A 17161-nucleotide genomic window follows, 5' to 3' on the forward strand; every position below is an offset into this window, starting at 1 on the left:
GCTCTCCTCCTGTTTTTTTCTCGGATTTTTTTTTCCGGCCACTCCGCTTTTGCTGGGAGCTGCTGAATGAAAATGGGTGTCTTTGCCTCTGCGATGTCTCTTTCTTTTTTTTTTTTAATGTTCTTTTAACTCTTCCTTGAGATGAAGGACCCTTGTACAGAATTGCCACACCCACTCACACCTAATGAAATCTGCCTCTGCGAGAAACGCAAACTGCGGCCTGCGTTGGCCTGCTTTGTAGCTTGCTCTTTTTCGCTGTGATAGCTGCCCTATCTGGCCCGCGTTGCTTTCTATTGGTGTCAATGCAACGGGCACAGTTGCGACTTCGACAAAAAGGGGGGCATCGTCAACCTTGAATTTGACCAAAAAGTGCATCTGCTAAAGGCAGTGACGTTAAAAGAAAAGGCAAGAAAGGTATTCTGTCTGCTTCTCTTTCTTCGCTGTTTCCATCTTCTCTCTACTCGTCAACCGCGACGTAGCATTCTACAGAGCAAACAAGCAAGCCTCCCCCCCTCCCAAAAGGAAAACGAAAGATATGCGCAGAGCGTGGTCGACCACTGCGCAGCGGTTTCAGCTGCTGCGTCCGTATAGTAGCTCCTTTAGCCCTTCTTTAGCTCTGCTACAGCGCGGAAACCCAGGACGGGACGGCGGCTCTCGCTACGGCAACGGCACTCCACCGCCGAGACAGCAGTACCCGCCGCAGCGAGGTGGTAGTTATGGTGGTCGCGGTGGTGGCGGAGGCAACCGCCAGCAGGGTTACAATGACAGAGAACGAGGTGGCTATGGTGACAGCCGCAGGCAAGGTTTTGGTGAGCGTCAGCGGGGCTACGACGACCGTCCGCGCGGCTCATTCAACCGCAACGGCAACGCGGGTAATCGTCGGCGAAGCGCATCGGACTACCTCGCACAGGACGCAGAGACGCTGCTGCAGATGAAGCAAGCATACAAAGCGTCCAAGTCGTTGAAGGAGCGGGTACAGATCATGCGCGAAGCTCGCCGTCTCGCTCGCAGAGTGCACGTCGACGTGTCCACACAGGACGAGCGATCTGTCATTGTGTTCCTCAACTGCGCCGCCACCTTCCACATTCACGTGAACGACGGGGTGGTGGAGGCATCACAGTGGGTGCAGGCCAACCTGCGCGGGCTGTCGCCCCACAGCGTCGCGCTGTACGCCAACGCGCTGGGCTTGCTGAAGATTGAGAAGAGGAGAGAGGTGTTTTGTGCGACGGTGGTGCCTCAGTTGCCTTCTCTGATGCGTGACATGACGCCAGTTGAGGTGGTCATGGTGTTGCAGGCGTTTGAGCGCCTGCACATCAGAGACTGCGAAGAGTTGATGGATAAGCTTCTCTTCCAGTTAGAGCCGTGCATTCCGACGATGCCAGTACCGCAGCTATCGACGCTGGCGGAGGTGCTGAAACGGTATTCATTGCGCTTTCGCAACGAGGAGAAGTGGCAGCAGGTGGTGCAAGCGGTGATGAGTCGCGCGTTAGAGTCGGTGGAGGGGATGCATTCGAAGGAGGCGATTACATTCCTCTGCGCGGCGCCCCAGTTTGGGCTCCCACCGGAGCAACTCTGCCCTCTTCTCGCACGAGCCACCGCCACTGCCGGTTTCCACACTGGCGAACAAGTTGCCGAACTGTTCCATGCTATCCACGCGCTTCACAAGAGAACGCCCGAGCTAACATCGGAGGTGGAAGCCGCAGTGGCCGCCCTCTGCAAGGCGTTGGTCGCGCGGCTCGAAAAAGTGGCATCGTTTTTGACAATTGATGACGCGGCCTTCATTTGGTTGAGTGCGGCGGGGATCGGCGCCGAGTTGCCCGATAGCGTTGTGCAAATTATGTGCGATGCCGTGCGCAAAAGCTTGATCTATCGAAGACTGCGATTGTATTCGTTAGCGCATTTTGCGAATGCTGCCGCTGCGTTTAAACTGCCCTCACCCGAGTTGCTGGACATGGTGGCAAAGTACTCCGTGGGTGAGCGGCCACCGCGCCCGCAGAATGCTGCGGCAGCGGAGGAACACCACGAGGACCCAGAGGCGGATGAGGAGTTCGAGAATCTACGTGCGGCAACGCTGGAGTCGTTGTACGGGCGTTGCTTCGACGACTACGTATCAATACGTCTCGGTTTGGAAGAGGCGTACGCGAAGATAGGCGCGAATCCGCCAGCGGCGCTGACGACCATACTGCCTGAGCGCCTGCTCCAGCACATCCCCGATTCTCCTGCACGCTTGCTCTTGGCGTCTGCGTGGGACATCTTAGCAAGGCCGCCGGGGTGCCCGTGTCGCAACGTGTCCAACGATGAAGCGTTGTACCAAGGTATCTTGAACGACATCGCCCGCACGCCCGAGAAGTATAAGAACCACCTCACCCCTGCGTTTGTTGCGAAGTTGCAGCAGAAGCTGGCGGGCAACGCCAAGGGTGAAGAGGTCGTCAAAGCGGTGCAGCGCGCGTTGGAGTAGAGAAGCTCTCTCCGCGCAGTATGAGCAACGCAGCTCGTTTCACAACATTACCGAATAAAACCCTGCATCCGTGGTTTTCGCCTACTGTGTCGCAGTGAAGTGGTGGGTGGGGAGAACTCTGCGGTACTCCATTGCAGCGTTCTCTCGCACCATCTTCTCTTCTTCCTTTTTTTTTTCTTGATTTCTTCACATTGGTGCTTGCCTACGTTTTTGTTGTCGTTGTGTTCACTTTTGCGGTGCCGCGCTTGTTTTCGTTTTTTTTGCGGGGGGGGGGGGTGAGGAAGGAGGGGGTTTTGTGAGTTTGTATGGCTGTGTGTCTTGGTTGCGACCCGAGCGGTCCCCCTCCCCTCTTGCTGCCTCTCGCTCTCTCCTTAAAGCTTTGCGTCCCACTCGAGTTCGCGGTGACTTGCGATGTCAACTGCATTTCTCGAACGCAGACAACAGGAGGGAGAGAGGGAGGCGAAAGGGAGCGGGAGAAGAGTGTTTGTCTGCGCAGCTGCGCAGTTGTGTTGTGTGCCGCTCTTCTTTCTCCTTTTTCCCCGAGAAGCTCTTTCTAGCTTCTACTGTACGCCTCTCTTCCGCAGCGAGGCAGTTTTGGCTCACAACTGTGGTTGTCGCAGGTGCTGTAGCAAATGGTGAATGATGAAAAGGCTGATTCTAGCGGTCTCGGTGTTCCCACCGCACAAAAATTGTAAAAAAAAGGAGACAAAATAAAAGGAAGACCGGCTCTTCACTGTTTGCGACGGTAACGAAGGAAAAGAGGGTAGTCTGGATGGTAACAGAAGTGGTTTGAAGCGAATAGGTTGTCCACTGCAAACTGACAAGCCTCACTGGTTTTGGCGCTTTACTCCCGCACACACCGAAGAAGTCAGTGCATGTCCACCCACACCTCAGGTTCTTTCTTCTCTCCCTTTTTTTGCCCTCTTCTTTCCTGAAAGATAACCAGCGCGCTATGTCCGGCTTGTGGAGCTTCCGCGAGCCAAGCTTTGCCGTCGGCACCACCGGTGGGCCACAAAGCACGCGTCGTCCAACGCACGCTGTCACTGAGGTGCTTCCGGTAGGGGTGGAATACAAAAAGTCTTTACTTCCACGCACGAGTCAAGCAGCACAGACGCTGGCAGCTGCAACGAGCGCTTCGGGAAAAGGTGAGATGGTTGCCGACTTGCCCAATTTAACTCCCGTCAGCAGCCGTGGTAGGCAAGAGGAAGAGGACAGTAGCGATCAAGCAGACTTTTATGACCTCCCGTGCGCACGCTGCGCCGATGTGAACGACTCGACAGGAGCCACCTTCGCGCATCCAGACAACAACAAGTCTGTTGCGGATCTGGTGGGCCGGGACGAGGCTATTAGCGAGGTGCAGCGCGGTTGGTGGCGCGCGCTCAACATCGACGTGCGTCCTGCGGTCAACCTTCCTTCTTCCGCGCACGCTCCTGAGAAGGCGAGTGCCGTGGATGAAGCGACACTGCAGACGGCCCACCTGCTGTTGGCCCGCGTTGCCTCTTCAGACAACTACTCCCCTTCTGCCGCTTCGTCCATCGCGTGCGCCACCCCAGTCGGAAAACGCAACGCCACGCACACGTCAGCAAGCGGCACACGAAAAGGCGATGCATCGCGCCTCCAAAGGAGTGAAGCGCGAAGGGGCGTCTGCCAAGCTCAACGATCCAAGGCCAGCTCCTCGGGGATTGACGCATCACCCGCGACCGGTTCACTTGGGTCACCTTTGCGGACAGGCCGCGGCGCGCAACAACAGGAGCGGCCCGCCAACATCACGACAGCCTCAACGTCCCATCTAACGAACGATACTACGCGTTCCGTTGGAGGGTGCAACATAATTCATGGCGAAGGACCGTGTCGTACACGTGCGGCTTTGCCTTTTCAAATGACGAGTGCTGTGTGTGAAGAACCGCGTCCCGAGCTCCCTCGCGCACCCTTTCCTGCCGAAGGTGAAGAGGTCAAAAAGGCAACAGAGACGCTTTTTACTGGTGCGTATGCCGGTTGTCTTATCGAGCCTCGTGTGGGTCTTGGAGTACCACCCCAGTGTTTGCAACGAACACTGCGCCGAGTTCACCCCACAGCACCGTGCGCAGATGAACAGACGTGCCAGGAGAAGGATGCCCGAGTGGTGCTCCGGCATTACTATGCTTTGTGGCTCACCGCGACCGAGGAGCGTCATATGCAGCGCTGTGCAGCGTCGTATCACGACTACCTGCTGCAGTGCGTCCGTGATGCACTCAGTTAGACTTCGCGTGCGTAATAATTATAGGAAAAAGGGAAGCACCGTAAAATACACTGTCTCTCTCTCTTTTTTCTTTCTTTTGCTTCTCTCGAGCCATTCACCCGAGAACAAAGCTCTTCAAGCTACTTGGTTAGCACTTCGATGAAGACGTTAATAGATCGGCATTATAGAACACAATGATGCTACTTCTTTCGACGCACATAACATAGACTTTTCCGCTCTACACAACTACATTTTAATGCAATAAGCATCAGCTAGTGCTTCACCTATGCCCCCCCCCCCCAAAAAAAAAAAGGGAAAACGAAAGGAATGAAACAATAGGAGAACGCAACGAGCACCATGTTCGGAAAGAGTAACGCGTTGAGGGAACGAAATCAATAGCAGGGGAGCAACTAGACCAGCGTTGACTTTGGCTAAAAGTTCCAGGCAACCGATTAGTGCTTGCAGGCTTTGTTCCTGCAACACTGCTCCGCTTTTTTTTTCCTTTCCCAACGCACTTGCATGTCCCATCTTAGGCTGCGGTATTGAGCACTGTGCACAGATATATGTATATATACTTTCACTTCATTCCTCCTCCCTTCACCGATGCCTCACCTTCTTCTTTTCCTTGTACTATCACAGCATGAAAACAAGATTTGCAAAGTATCAGGAGGATCAAGATTCCGGACTTACCGCGAGGAATCTCTCCCCTTTTTATTCCCCGTTCTTGCCTTTCCCGCTTTCATCAACATCGTCGGTTTAGTTTCGTCGCCTTTCTCTCGTGCGCGCGTTTCGTTGTTTCCTTTGGTTTCCTGCCGTGCTTTCTAAACGAAGGAAGCAAATAGCAACACCTTACTTCTAGATAGACAAAGCCACTCATTTCTGCTTCTTTGCCCGTTTGGCGATCAGCTACTCACGTGCTTTTCCTTGCGTAGCTTTTGGTTCGAATTTGTGTAGCCGTTCTTCTTCTTTTTTTTTTTAAACTGGTGGTTTTTGTTTTTGTGTTGTTGTTCTGCTTCTCTTTTAGCGTTTTCCCTTTCTTTGTTGGCCACGGCGTCAATAAGTTCAACTACTCAGTTTCCTCCCTTTTTCTTATTTTCTTCCCCCTCCTCTCTCTCTCTCCCTCCCTCCTCATCTCGATTGCCAAGCCGAGAGCCTCAAGCAATTGTTTATTTGTTTTGTTTATTTGTTTTGTTCTCTTGCACCCATTATTCGTGTGTTTTGGCGCATCCGCATTGTTTTCTTCTTATTTAGCTGTTTATTACCGTTATACGATTCTTTTTTCTTCTTCTTCTGTTCTCTTCTCCATTCGCCACCTCTTGTTCACGCGCTGTTCCTCTTCTTACTTCTTCTCTCGTAGCTCACGTGCTCTTCAGCGTAGCGTCGAGTGGCACAGTCAACGTTTGTAGGCGTCGATTTTTTTTTCTGTGTTTCTCCAGAAATCGTTATCGTTCCGGCAGAAAAGACAAGGAAAGGAAAGAAGAAGCGCGTTAACATGTCAGCTGCGATGTCCGGGTATCTTAAGGTGCTGTCGCGCGACGGCACCTGGGAGACGCAATACGCCGTGGTGGACGGGGCCAAGTTGCAGTATTGGAGAAGGAAGGAAGACACGGCCGCGGGTGCGGCCCCGGTGAAGGAGTTGGATCTGCAGTGCGCCACGCTGCGCGAGATAGGCGAGCCGTGCACGTGGTCAGTGCAGCCGGACAAGGCACACGCGACGTACCTCCAGGCGGAGAGCGAGCAAAGGAAGGACGATTGGGTGAACGCGCTGCGGCACTATAACTCGAGTGCGACCGTAGCGCCGAAGGTGTGCTTGAACGACTTTGAGCGAGTCTTTGTGCTGGGCAAAGGCTCCTACGGCAAGGTGTACATGGTACGCAAGAAGGACACGGGAAAGACGTACGCGATGAAGGAGATGAGCGCAGAAAAGATGAAGCAGGCGGAGATCAAAACGCCGCTGATGGAGCGGCTTATTCTTCAAGAGATCGATCACCCTTTTATCGTCCACCTTCATTACTCCTTCCAGGAAGGCGGATACTTGTACATGATCCTGGACCTGCTAGGCGGTGGCGAGCTCTTCACGTACATTGAGAACCGGGCCCCGCTGCCCGAGGAGACGGGGAAGTACTACGCGGCGGAGGTAGCGACCGCCCTCGGCTACCTGCACAGCCGCAACATCATCTACCGCGACTTGAAGCCGGAGAACGTCGTTTTTGACCAAGACGGCCACGCGTGTCTGACGGACTTTGGGCTCGCAAAATCGAACGTGCACGAGGAGAACGCGGTGACCTACTGCGGTACGAACGAGTACCTGGCGCCGGAGCTGCTGAAGGGCGTGCCGCACGGCAAGGCAGTCGATTGGTGGTCGCTGGGCCTCATGATGTGTGAGATGATCTTTAACGAGCTGCCTTTCTACGACGACAACCCGGTGCAGATGCAAACGCGCATCTTGACCGAGGAGGTCCGCTTTCCAAAGCTAAAGACACCCGTTTCCGAGCCGACGAAGGACTTGATCCGCCGCCTGCTCGAAAAGGATCCGAAGCGGCGGCTGCAGACACTCGAGGAGTTCAAGCAGCACCCCTGCTATGCCGACTTAGATTTCGACCTGCTGCTGCAACGGCAAATCCCACCGCCCATCACGCCCGACAGCGACCCGGCCCACAACTTTGCCCCGGAGTTTACAAATGAAGTAATTCTGCCAAAGGAGGCGCCGTCGCAGGCGGTGGTAATGCTGGCCGGTTACACCTACGACAAAGACTCCAAAGAGCACGAACAGGCTTGCGAGTCGGCGAGGACGCTGCAGTTGAAGAAGTCCACTTCGGGGACGGCCAACAGCACCAATAGCACTAGCAACAATGGCAGCTCAAGGGGCTCGCCCGCCGCGGCGAACTCGAAGCGACTTTCGCTGGGCAACGCGTCCAACTCCAGCTCTACCAGCGGGACCGCTAAGCAGACTTCTGCATCAGCACAAGGAAGGAAATCAGAGAACGCTTCGTCTTTAAAAGCGTCTCCTCTGGGTGTGCGCAAGAACCTGATTGGTGGCAGCACAGCACATAAGCCGGGGAAGTGACTTCAACGGTAATGCGGAACGGGAGAAGCTTCCAAACAGGACATAAAGAAGCGGGGCACATGTACGGTCCACTCTCCTCAACACACCGTAAATTTTCCGCAGATAGCCGTTTTTTTGTTGTTGTCCATGAGTGTCCTCTCGCTCCTTTCCCTTTGCGGGGCTGCCTCTCGAATTCTTTTGCTTTTTCTCTCTCGTCTGGGTCATTCCAAGTTTTTTTTGGGAGTACTGCGGGAGCCACGTGCTTGCTTCCTTGCACATCATCAACATCACCATTCCTTTTTTCTTTTCCTTTTTTGTTCTTCATCGTGTTTCCCGATACCAAAATTGACTGTTCCGTGTTAGAAACCGCGTTGGGAGTGCGGCGCTGTCTTGAGGTTTGCCATCACCTTGGTTTTGTTCTTCCACTTCGCACTACCTTGTGAGCGCTTAACGATCGACCCATAAAACCGCCTCGTTCTGTCTTTTTTTTTTCTTCCTCCACACAGTTCTTTGTACCTTTTTTTTTCTCTTCTATTAGACGTGCTTCTATTGGTCCTCTTTCTATATCTATTGTTGCTTCTCTCTCTGGTTTGTTTTTGTCTCTGCTGGAGTTTGAAATACTCCGGTGTTTGTTTGTGATATATATATATATATATTTGTTTTCTCTGCCCCTTTCGTGACTTCTTTCCTCACGTGTGTGCCGATGCAGCTTTTACGAAGTACTCATAACAACGAGAAGGTGTCCGTCCATTTGTGGGCACTTGAATTCCACGTCACATTAATTTGTCTCAGGAACGTATTTTTGTATTTATTGGAATAGAAGTTTTTTGATTTTTCTTTTTCTGGTTTCGCGATCCTTCTCTTTCCGTGCTCCTCTCGCCCTCCCCTTTTGTTTTCACGCTGCTGGAGCGTCTCGCAAACCTGTCTTTTCTCCTCTCCCTTTCTTGTCCTGGATCATTGTACCAATAAACGAGGAAGCATTTTGTGGCGGTGCTGCTTTTGAGGGAGGAGAAGTTCACGGATGCTGGTTCCCTTTTTTGTTTTGTAAAAGAGGATGACGTGGTGCTAACCGTGACGTCATCGGTTGTAGTATTTTTTTAACCCTTTTGTACACTTCTACCTTCAATTTCAACTTTTTTTTGACTCGTATTATTATTATTGTTATGACTACCGTCAAGTGATGCTCCACCCTCCTCTACCGTCGTTGTTGACTTTCTTTTGTTAAAAAAAACTGTTCTGTATTTTTCATGTGTTCGCTTCCCGCATCTGCCATAGAGGCCAGGGGGGGGGGGGCGAATTACCCTGCTTCTTTTTTTTTCTTCTACCTTACGATGTTTTTTTTTTGTTATGCAAAGCAACGATGTGTGTGCGTGTGTTTGAAAGAAAAATGTTTCTTTCTTCACCTGCGCTTGCGTGACCAATCGCGCTCGCGTAGATGAAGTCTTGACGGTCCCATTAGCAACTATAGAGTTTCACGCACCGCGAGGTTGAATCGACATGCCGTACTCCGCTTGTGCCAACTTTTGGAATCGTAAAGAGAGGAAGCGGGCAAACAACAATCCTGTTTTTGTTTGTGTGTGTCGTTGAGCTTCAGGTTGTTTTCTTTTCGTTATGTTGACTCTAGTCGTATTATTATCACTATTATTCCCCTCTCTTTAGTTTCTCGCCGTGTGCATATACGTGTGCGTGAGTACATCGGCGACTTAATGACTTGTCTTCTTTTTTTTTTCCTATTTCTATTCCCCTCCCCCCTCTCCTTGATGAGTGCGTGTCGACGTAGGGGAGCACCTTTGGGTATCACGTGTGTTACCGCGTCTGTGTGCGCGTGCAACGGTGTCGGTTCTGTTTACTGTAGTCGTTTATGTGGACTAGCTTTGTAGTATGTTGGATAATGCCTATTGTTGTTGGCGTGCTCCTGTCGCCGTGTTGGTTGTGTTGTATCCTGTTCTCTTCGAGAGAGAGAGGAGGACGGGTAAGGGGGGAGAGTGAGGCATTGCCCACGAGCATTACATCAAAGAAAAATAGTTCTCAAACGAGAGGACAGAGCTGCGCCGTCGCGCAGATCGGGGTAGCGCCCATACTCGCTTTCGGTATCGTTGTTGCTGCCTTGTATCGGATAGTTCTGATTTTATGAAAGCATGTTTTATGTCTAAAAGTGTTCGAAGAGCCGCTCTGCACTTGGCCCGTTAGCGTCGTTCCACGGACGTGAATGTTTTTCACAGTACACAATTTCCAAAAGCTACATTTGCGTCGCAAGTGGTTTTGAAGGATTCTTTTTTTCTAATCTGAGGAGCCAAAATGACTGACACAGCATTTCTTTCTTGCAACTCTGTATTCCCCTGAACGTGTCATTCCTCTTACGTCGTTGCTGGACTTACTTGATGACGTACAACACAACCACGCAAAAATATCTTCGTGATGATACTCACCTTTCCTGTGTTTAAAGTACGCAGTTTACCTCGTTTCGCTTGTTTCGTCTGGACGACTTCGCCCCTTCCGGCAACTGCGAACAAAATCAAGCAGTCTAAAAGGAAAGAAGGAATACATATCACCATGGGCGTCTCTTATCGATTTGGCGCGCGTGCCGCCGTCGCGCTCATGCTTCTGATGTGCTTCATCGTCCTACCCGCCGCCGTGATGGCACAGCAAGGTACGTCGACCGTGGCGGGCTGGGTCGACGTGCAGCCCGACGTGGCCCCGTACGTGGTGCTGCGAGTGGTGGACGACAGCACCGGCGTGGTGGTACGCAGTGCCCCCCTTGACGCCACGCACACTTTTAGCTTTGCCGGTATCGTGCCGTCGTCCGTCTCCGTAGAGGCCGTCGCGCAGCTGCCGGACCACCTCTTCGTGTTGGACGCGGCGTCCTCTGTGTTGAAGACGCCCGTCACGGCGGCCAGCGCGACCGCAACGGTGCAGTTGAAGGTGGCGGCTACCTCGAAGACGGGCGTAGCTGCGGCTACTGCTGCGGCAGGGGGCGGAGGTAGCGTTGCGTCGGCCGCATTGGCGTTGGTGGCGTTGGTGGCTGCGTGGTGTGGGCGCCATAGGATTGTGTCCGCGCTGGACATGCCGGCTTTTAAGCCGCTGAAGCCGCGCAAGGTGATGGTGACAATGTAATGTGCGTAGTGCAGCTATTGAAGGGAACTTCCTCGTGACTCTGTCCCCTTCAGCAGCCTACCTTGTCGCTCGCGACGGGCCTCGCGTGGGTACGCAGGCGCCTCTCACGTAAGAAGTAATGTTGATACTAACAGAACAGCAGCAACAACAAAAGAAGGATATTATTTCAGAGGGAAGCTTGGTGTGGTGACACATGAGCTATCGCACGCGCCGGACACGTGGGAGCCCTTCGCCATGAACTAGATGCGCTCTTCATTTTTTTTTTTTGAAACAGCGTTTCTTGTACTGCGCTACAGTGATCATTCCCGGCTACTTCACGTTCACGGAGTGCATCGGACTTCGGGAATGCAGTTAGCCTCAGAGTACAACGGACGTGGCGTCGGCTTCTCAACCATGATGGGGGAAGCCCTTGCCCTATGTCTTTCTGCACTCCGATAACTATCATACATATGTCTCTGTGTGTTTTCATTCCGCTTTCTCCTGCATTTTTTCCCCTTTGCTTTCTTCGTACCTTTTGATGTCAACAGTGCAGCACGGCGTACAACGGCAAAGAAACAAACAACAACAAAAAGTTGAAGTAGAAGTTCATCGAAGTGGAATCTGAGGAGGCTGCCTTCAGCTCCGATGGACACGTACGACCGTAATGTGGCCATTATCGGCTCTGCTGTCTACGGCGGGCTGCTGGTGATCGGGATGCTCCTCTTTGTTCTCGGCCACAGTGGTGAGCCGTTCTACCGGCACCCCTCCGTCAACGTCGCGATCTTTTCCGTCTTCTGGTTCGCCTTCGCTCCGTCCGTGCTGTTCATCGGCGCGACCGTGCCGTGGGTGTGCGCGCTGTGTGGCAGCCGGGCAGCCGCCCTTGTCTTCGCGGTGGTGCCTGGCGGTGTCTTCGTGCTCGTCGGGGCCTACTGGATCTTTCTGAATGACAAGTACGAGAACTTCTACGACGCCTTCAGCGCCCCGCTGGCGTCGCCGTGGAGTCGCAACACGGTAAACCTTCGCTACGCTCCCGCGGAGGCTTCGTACCGCACGGGCGATGGGGTACAACACTACCCCTCCCCTGCCGCGGTCGCCGAGGCGATGAATTGGGAGACGGGCGGCATGTCCCCTTTTATGCAGCGACCAAATAGGGGGTCTTCTGGCGATGGAGGCGGTGGTGGCACGCCTGACTTCACGAACATTGCCATCGCACCGCCTTTTGTGGGCAGTTGCCGGCCAACCTACGTCCCGGCAGGGGCTGCCGTTGCGTATCCCCCTGACGGGTCTAGCGTCCCCCCGCTCGCTCAAGCATCGAGTAGGAATGTCGCCACCGATTTTAATTACGATCCGGGTGGCGTCGACAGAAGGCCACAATCCGCCTACTCTAGTTTGTCACCACCGCTGCCCACGCAAACCTCGTCGGCAGGGGAGTATCCTCATCCCCCCCGTCTGAGTGGCCATTACATCGCGTGAGTGGTACGACGCTAAGATAATTCACATAGATGCTACTATGCTAGATATTCTTTTCCTTTTGCCGTAGATTTTTATGAGGATTTACCAGTAACGGTGCCTAACCGGTATGCCGTATCCTTTTTTTTTTTCAGGCTTTCCCTCCCGTCGTAAGACATGGCTGAAGCGCTTCAAATACCTCCTCTGTTTTCTCGGGGTTTTCCCTTCCCCTCTCTCCGCATAACTTCTCTATTGAGCCGTCTCCTCGTACTGCAGGTGCGTTGGCCCCCCACACGCAAATGGGAGAAACAACTGACAGAAAAGTACCCTGCAATGCGAAGTAAAATGCAACCTCCGCACGCAGACACGTTTGCCTAAAAAAAAAACTTCTAACCTGCCTTCACCTTCTCACCCGTTCTTTCTCGATTATGTCTGTCTCGGTGTTTCCGTTTTTTTTTGAATTTCGCATTTTCTTTCTACATGTAAAGGTGCTTGAGAAGGGTCTTTGCTGCTTCGTGCTCTGTCACGCATTCAGGCTGCCGATCCCCGCTACCACAACACGTATAGGGATTTGTTTTGTTTTTTGGACTGTTCTTTCCTCCCTTTACCACAACGTTCGCTTTTAGCCGCCGGCTCTCTTCCTGTGAGACACGCCGCTCGCTGTTTTCGCGTTCCCCTGTAGCACTCATGCCGTCCAAAGCTGCGGCATCCCCGCGCAGCCCGTCCATCAGCGGCAGCGACACGGAGGGTCGGAGGTACAGCTCCACGGAGGAAATGTGGAAGGCGGAGCTGTCGGGAGACCTCTACGACTCCCAGAAGGGCTGGTACGGCAAGGCGCTCGAGTACTGGCGCAACGTCCCGGCGACCATCAGCGGCGTGCTGGGCGGTATGGACCACATCCACGATGTCGACATTAAAGGCTCCCACGCCTTCATTGAGAGCCTACCGGATCGCGGCACGACCCGCGCGCTGGACTGCGGCGCCGGCATTGGGCGTATTGCGAAGAATCTGCTGACCCGCATGTACACCACGACCGACCTGCTGGAACCGGTGGAGCACATGCTGGACCAGGCGAAGGAGGAGCTCAAGGGACTGCCGGCCGGGGAGTTCATCTTGGCCTCCATGGAAACCGCCAAGCTGCCGCCCAACACCTACGACTTGATTGTGATTCAGTGGACCGCCATCTACCTCACCGACGAAGACTTTGTGCGCTTCTTCAAGCACTGCCAGGAGGCCCTCACGCCGCAGGGCTACATCTTCTTCAAGGAGAACTGCGCCAGTGGTGACCGCTTTCTGGTGGATAAGGACGACAGCAGTCTGACGCGGTCGGACGTGCATTATAAGCGGCTCTTCAGTCGTTGCGGTGTCCGCGTCGTGAAGGAGGCGTTCCAGGAGGAGTGGCCGTCGAACCTGATCCCGGTGAAGATGTACGCACTCAAGTAAGAAGGAGGGTAGAGGGTGAGGGTGGTGGTGGTGGAGGAATGTACCTCTCGCGTCGGTTGTGTGCTTCTTGATTACAGCATCCACTTCCCTTCTCTACTGTAAGCGGTTTCATCGCTTTGGTGGAGAAAGAGGAAAAAGGATTACTGCGCTTGTGCTCCACCTTCATGGTGTTTCAAGGATCTAGTGTTGATCTGTATTGCCGTGTTATCGCGCAGGGGTCGGCTGATATTTTAAAAAGGAGAATCCATTCGGCAGTGACGCGTAACGCTCACGCAGGTAACAATCAATAAACATAAGAACGAAAGCGAAGCAAATGAATGCACGTGCAGGACGTCAAGCTCTGCGCATCAGCATTTTTCCTGTTCCTGTCTCAAAGCTACGACCCTTCACCCCAATTGCTGCTCTTGCATCGGTACCAAAGGAAAGGCAGCGTATTAAGCACCACCCCGCTTGCGTTTACGCTTCTTGTTTCCCATCCTCTGCGTTGCACGAGCTGTGAGGGCTTCAAGGTTCTTTGCTGCTGGGTTTTTTTTTCCGTGGCTTTACCCTACGTTTCTTCTTCCGCCCTGCTAGTTCCCCGAACAACTTTTTTTTTCCCTTTCTTTCTGCCGCCTCACGCGCAACGCGCACTCGCACGCGTGAACCTGGCCATTGGAAGACTTGCTACGTTGGGCGATTTCTGGAAGCCGAACATCGTCTTCCATCTTCAGATGCAAACCGCCGTGAAGCCGCTTTCAGACCGAGAGCTGCAGCGACACAGAGAGCGGCAATCGAAGCACAAGTAGAGGAGAGAAGTCTCGACCAAGAGAGGCGAAAAGGCGAATATTCTATTCTCTCTTTTTTTAAAGTTCTAAACCCTTTTTTTTTACCCTAAAGATCGGAGCTCTCTTTGCCCTGTCCTTATCTCGACGAAAGCATGTCCATCGTGCGCTCCCCAACTAATCCGAGCAAGAGGCGTTTCAGCAGTCCCACCGTGGACGGCACAAACGACGCAGAGCGGCAGCTGTGCGATGCGGTGGACGCGACGCTGTCGGGCGTGACGCGCCTGCTGCAGCAGTCGGTGAATGAGAACGCGAAGGTAAAGCTGCAAGGGACCGCGGCGTCCTTCCTGCGCGCCAACGGCATTCGCCTGGCGCAGGAAAACGCAGACGAAAACGCAATGGGCTGTGCAGTGGGGCGAGGCGCCAGCGGGGACAAGGAGGCGGTGCTGCGCACCGAGCTGGTGCATTGCCGCGACCTCCTCCGCAAGGTAGACGGCGAGCGTCGCTATGCGCGCAAGCAGTGGCTTCGTTTGCAGGCGGAACAAGAGCAGCGACGCACGGCGATGGAGGCGATGCACCGCTACTCCACCGCGTCCCATCAACGCTCTTTAACGCTGGAGCAGCACGTGGCAGAGGAACGGCAGCGGCGGCGGCAGCTCGAAGAGCAGCTGGACACGCTGACGCAGGAGTTGATGCAGCTGCGGCGGGTTCTGCGCGCGTTGCCGGGCGACCTCGTGACGTCGATAAGCTCGCCACAGTCCCCCTCTTCCTCGTCGTTCCCCTCCACAACTCATTCCCTTTCCACGGCGCAGCTGCTTGTTCCTGACCGCCGCTTCGAGGAGGCATTTCGAGACAAGATGAACAGCATCGTGTACAAGCGTCGCTACCAGCGGGCCAGCGCGCTGCATCAGGCAGCAAGTGAGCAACTCGAGGCATTCATGATGGGGCAGCAGGACCTGCAGCACGTTCATCTACGCGCGGCGTACGGTGATGAGGGCCGGCTAGTTAGTGCAGGAGCCGTTGTTGATGCAGCGGGCACCGCGTCCGTCGGGTTTGGAGACGACGTGACCGATCCGCCGAATGGAGCGGACTCGAGCAGCGCCGCATCGCTGGCCAGCGCCGTCTTTTGGCAATCTGCCCTCGACTTCCCCTTTCAGCTGCCCTTTAGCACCGCAACTCCGCAGGATGCGTTGATCAAGTCCCTCATCTACCGCTCTCAGTTTGCAGAGCCGCTCACGCAGCTGCGGGAGCACACGCTGCGGCTCAGCACGCGCCTCAAGACGACGCAGGACACAGCACTGCGTACCTTGTACCTCACCTTCAATCAGGCGCTACAAAATCTTGGCGCGACGCCGGCGCGGGCGCAGTGCCGTTCACTTTACGAGAGACAGATGAGCAAGATGCAACGCGCGCACCGTGAGCTGCTCTACGGCCTCATCGAGCAGGTCAACCACGCCACAATGGAGATTCCTGAGGCGGAGCGGCGCACCGGCGGGCTTTGTTTTTCCATCACCGCGAGAGGCGGCGACGCACACGGCGTGCAACGTCGCGATGCGGGGTGCACTGCGCACGAGTCCGTTAGCATCGAGGAGTATCGCTCGTCGCAGCTGAAGGAGCAGCTCACCAAGCTGAAGCTGCAGTCCTTGGAAACGGCCGCCGCGACGCTGAAAGAGACGGAGGCGACGGCGGCGCAGTGCACGGCGGCACGACAGGAGGCCGTGCAGGCTCTGCAGTCTCTCAAGAAGCTGACGGCGTGCATCATCGCTTCGGTGCGGGCGCAAAAAACGGCGGATGAGGTCGTGTACGACCCGCTCGAGGACGTGACAGAGCCGCTCACGGAGGACGTGCTGGACGATCCGCGGTTGGTGACGAAGATGACGGAGGCGACGGACCTCACCCTCACGTACGTCCGTCAGCTTGCCCGCAACAGCAGTAGTAGCGCGGCAACAAGTAGGCTGCAGGCTAGCTCGCCACGTGTCCGCACCAACCTTGGCGCCTCTGTACGCTTGTCTTCGTCGTTGACGTTTGGCCGCGACTCCGACCGTGAGGGCACCTACGGCAACATCATCGACATTCACCGTCGTGACGACGCCTTCTCCGAGGCAACGGAGGGGAAGGCCGGGCGCGGTGGTGCGGTGCTGCAAGGCAGCAAACGTAGCAACGAAAAGCGTGACGCCGTCGTACACGACCGTCGCAAGTCTGCTCCCTCCTCGCTGTCCAACACAGCGCGCCGCATGCGCCGCAAGTCGGTTGCGACTGCCAACCGCCGACTAACGGTGCCGCAGCTTCCTGCAGTGCCGAGGACGCCAACCGCACCCACCGCGAAGAGGGGCACCCGCGGCCGACCCGAGCCGATCGACGCCGCTGCGCTCCACACCCCGCCACTAGAGATCCAAAAAGACTCGATCATCTCTTTTTCTTCCCCCAATCAGCTGCAGGTTGTTTCAAGGGCGTTGAAAGAGACGGGCGGGAGGCTGGACGGTAGCTACCCCAACCCGACCGTCTCTATCATCGAGCTTGGCTTCAGCGAGAACAGCATTCGCTTAAATTAGTGGCTCTGTTTTAGCTTCCCAGCAAGCTAGCAGTACGCGCATATCTTTCGGCTGGTGTAAGAAAGGCCGAGACTTTCATACGTACTCTCTCTCTCTCTCTCTCTCTCTCTCTATATATATATATATATATATTACGTTTTT

At 54.5% G+C, this 17161-nt stretch overlaps 8 protein-coding genes across 11 annotated transcripts; all 8 read left to right on the forward strand.

Annotated features, from left to right (window-relative positions):
• Positions 1-477: 477 nt before the first annotated feature.
• Positions 478-2458, forward strand: ABB37_02789 (putative mitochondrial mitochondrial oligo U binding protein TBRGG1; the record flags this gene model as incomplete). Its single annotated transcript, XM_015799911.1, has 1 exon — positions 478-2458. Exon 1 carries the CDS (start codon positions 536-538, stop codon positions 2456-2458), a length of 1923 nt encoding a protein of 640 aa, XP_015661513.1. The 5' UTR covers positions 478-535.
• Positions 2459-2763: 305 nt separating this feature from the next.
• On the forward strand, positions 2764-3015 carry ABB37_02790 (hypothetical protein; the record flags this gene model as incomplete). Its single annotated transcript, XM_015799912.1, has 1 exon — positions 2764-3015. One exon carries the CDS (start codon positions 2764-2766, stop codon positions 3013-3015), a length of 252 nt encoding a protein of 83 aa, XP_015661514.1.
• Positions 3016-3394: 379 nt separating this feature from the next.
• Positions 3395-4697, forward strand: ABB37_02791 (hypothetical protein; the record flags this gene model as incomplete). The annotated part of the gene is made up of 1 exon (XM_015799913.1): positions 3395-4697. Exon 1 carries the CDS (start codon positions 3411-3413, stop codon positions 4695-4697), a length of 1287 nt encoding a protein of 428 aa, XP_015661515.1. The 5' UTR covers positions 3395-3410.
• A 616-nt stretch (positions 4698-5313) lies between these two features.
• ABB37_02792 (putative rac serine-threonine kinase putativeprotein kinase) lies at positions 5314-7743 on the forward strand (the record flags this gene model as incomplete). Its single annotated transcript, XM_015799914.1, has 1 exon — positions 5314-7743. The coding sequence occupies exon 1, from the start codon at positions 6181-6183 to the stop codon at positions 7741-7743; it is 1563 nt and encodes a 520-aa protein (XP_015661516.1). The 5' UTR covers positions 5314-6180.
• Positions 7744-10166: 2423 nt separating this feature from the next.
• On the forward strand, positions 10167-10836 carry ABB37_02793 (putative mitochondrial hypothetical protein; the record flags this gene model as incomplete). The annotated part of the gene is made up of 1 exon (XM_015799915.1): positions 10167-10836. Exon 1 carries the CDS (start codon positions 10276-10278, stop codon positions 10834-10836), a length of 561 nt encoding a protein of 186 aa, XP_015661517.1. The 5' UTR covers positions 10167-10275.
• Positions 10837-11361: 525 nt separating this feature from the next.
• On the forward strand, positions 11362-12288 carry ABB37_02794 (hypothetical protein; the record flags this gene model as incomplete). Of its 2 annotated transcripts, none has more annotated exons than XM_015799916.1 (1): positions 11362-12288. In XM_015799916.1, the coding sequence occupies exon 1, from the start codon at positions 11461-11463 to the stop codon at positions 12286-12288; it is 828 nt and encodes a 275-aa protein (XP_015661518.1). In that variant the 5' UTR covers positions 11362-11460. The 2 variants fall into 2 exon arrangements, with proteins under 2 accessions (XP_015661518.1, XP_015661519.1); XM_015799917.1 differs by having other exon boundaries at positions 11367-12288.
• Positions 12289-12750: 462 nt separating this feature from the next.
• Positions 12751-13707, forward strand: ABB37_02795 (hypothetical protein; the record flags this gene model as incomplete). The annotated part of the gene is made up of 1 exon (XM_015799918.1): positions 12751-13707. The coding sequence occupies exon 1, from the start codon at positions 12952-12954 to the stop codon at positions 13705-13707; it is 756 nt and encodes a 251-aa protein (XP_015661520.1). The 5' UTR covers positions 12751-12951.
• A 571-nt stretch (positions 13708-14278) lies between these two features.
• ABB37_02796 (hypothetical protein) lies at positions 14279-17020 on the forward strand (the record flags this gene model as incomplete). Of its 3 annotated transcripts, none has more annotated exons than XM_015799919.1 (1): positions 14279-17020. In XM_015799919.1, the coding sequence occupies exon 1, from the start codon at positions 14624-14626 to the stop codon at positions 17018-17020; it is 2397 nt and encodes a 798-aa protein (XP_015661521.1). In that variant the 5' UTR covers positions 14279-14623. The 3 variants fall into 3 exon arrangements, with proteins under 3 accessions (XP_015661521.1, XP_015661522.1, XP_015661523.1); XM_015799920.1 differs by having other exon boundaries at positions 14364-17020; XM_015799921.1 differs by having other exon boundaries at positions 14392-17020.
• Positions 17021-17161: the final 141 nt, after the last annotated feature.

This window comes from Leptomonas pyrrhocoris (genome assembly GCF_001293395.1).
Source record: "Leptomonas pyrrhocoris isolate H10 chromosome Unknown, whole genome shotgun sequence".
Lineage (NCBI taxonomy): Eukaryota > Euglenozoa > Kinetoplastea > Trypanosomatida > Trypanosomatidae > Leptomonas > Leptomonas pyrrhocoris.